General features: G+C 47.2%; 1 protein-coding gene across 1 annotated transcript; it reads right to left on the bottom strand.

The window, feature by feature from the left end:
* Nucleotides 1-517: 517 nt before the first annotated feature.
* LOC110095803 (probable acyl-activating enzyme 12, peroxisomal) lies at nt 518-1,708 on the bottom strand (the record flags this gene model as incomplete). The annotated part of the gene is given in 2 exon segments (XM_020821493.2): nt 518-1,282; nt 1,285-1,708. Coding segments are annotated over 2 exon segments (1,189 nt in total), but the record flags the coding sequence as incomplete, so codon positions are not given.
* Between the last annotated feature and the right edge of the window lie 133 nt (nt 1,709-1,841).

Raw genomic sequence — 1,841 nt, 5'->3', positions numbered from 1 at the left:
CAAGAAGATCTCTCTCAAGAAGATCCTCCTCCCTAGTTTCAACAAGTCGAATAACCTAAGTCCAATAACACAGATGGATGTTAAGGGTCAGGTTATGAGAGTTAGAGAAAATAAATTTGACAATGGTGAAGATTGTCGATTGCAATTTTTGTGCAAGGAAATAGAATTTTTCAGACCTCTATGCTCTAGAACATCTTTCATATAGAGAATGAGATCATATTTATAGTTTTTTTAGAAGAATATCTTGATAAATTTGACTAAAATTCAAAATATTTTATCTAATAACTTATATTTATCCCCATAATTCTAAATCATTAATTCAGCAATTGAGTACCTTAATCAAATGTAATTAAGCATCATAAAACTTCCCAAAGCTCATACGGATCATGAATTTGCGACAAATCAGCTTGGATTCTAACCTAGCACTTGCTCCACAAACTGCTCGGAGTGAACCATTGTCGTCTTCTCATTCTTATTTTTCCCCCCTGTAAAGAAGGCCTCTTGCTTTCATGCATACCAGCGTAAAACTCTCGAGCCATCTCCCTCAACTTCTTCTTCTCTATCTTCCCCGTCGAGTTCTTCGGAAGCTCCTCCAGGAACACCACCTTTCTCGGCACCATAAAGTGTGGCATGTTGCTCCGGCAGTACCCTAATATTTCGTCCTCCGTCAGCTTCGTTGCCACCTCTCCTTTCACAACTACAAACGCGCATGGCGTTTCTCCCCAGCGAGCATGAGGCATCGCAACCACCGCAGCCTCCAACACCTCGTAATAACTATGCAACACATTCTCCACCTCCACGCTGCATATGTTCTCCCCACCTGAAATAATTATATCCTTTATCCGATCCTTGATCTCCACGTATCCATCTGGGTGCACGACTCCGACATCCTCTGTTAAAAACCACCCGTCCCTAAACGCCTCTGCAGTCGCCTTCTCATTCTTAAAGTAACCTTTCATCACGCTACTCCCGCGTAGCACAATCTCGCTGACGGCCTTCCCGTCTCGCGGGACGCTCTCCATTGTTAACCCAGATGTTTCCTTCACGTCTACTTCGGTAAGGATCAGGACGCTGATCCCCTGCCTCGCCTTTAGCCTCGTACGCTGCTCTGCAGGAAATTGGTTCCACTCCGCTCGCCACTCGCACACCAACGCTGCTCCCGTAGCCTCCGTCATTCCGTAAGCGTGAGTGACGTGGAATCCCATCTTCATTACCTTTTCAAGAAGAGAAGCCGGCGGAGGGGATCCACCGGTGAGCACCTCGACAGCAAAGTTTTCTTGTGATCCTCCGCTTCGCAAGAGTCGAAGAGGATGTTGAAGACGATGGGCGCACAACACATGTGGGTGACTCCATGGTCGGCAATGGCCTTATACATAACCTCAGTTGAAGTAGACTGAATGCAGACGTTAGTGCCGCCGCGGGCGGCAATACCCCATGTGAAAGTCCAGCCATTGCAATGAAACAGAGGGAGAGACCAAAGATAAACCGGTTCAATTCCCACTCCCCACTGCAATAGCAAGCTCAGGGTGCTCAAGTACGCGCCACGATGGCTATAAACCACCCCCTTCGGCGCCGACATCGTGCCAGACGTGTAGTTGAGTAAGATGGCATCCCACTCATCTGTAATTACCAGAAGTTCTGCAGTCAGATCTCCCACCGCGATTAGTTCTTCATATTCTAAGCCTCCGACAGCATTTTTGTGTGTCATGGCGCCGGCCGGTTCTGTGAGATCTCTTTCCCTAACTGTTCCTCTCTGAATTGGATTTTCCTCCCAGGATCGGCCGGGACGATATTGAGATCGTCCAGTCCGATCAGTGCATTGAAAACGGCTGATTTCTGGA

The sequence above is a fragment of the Dendrobium catenatum genome, unplaced genomic scaffold (genome assembly GCF_001605985.2).
Source record: "Dendrobium catenatum unplaced genomic scaffold, ASM160598v2 original_scaffold_25336, whole genome shotgun sequence".
NCBI classification, from domain to species: domain Eukaryota; kingdom Viridiplantae; phylum Streptophyta; class Magnoliopsida; order Asparagales; family Orchidaceae; genus Dendrobium; species Dendrobium catenatum.
This window is presented reverse-complemented; position numbering and strand designations above follow the sequence as displayed.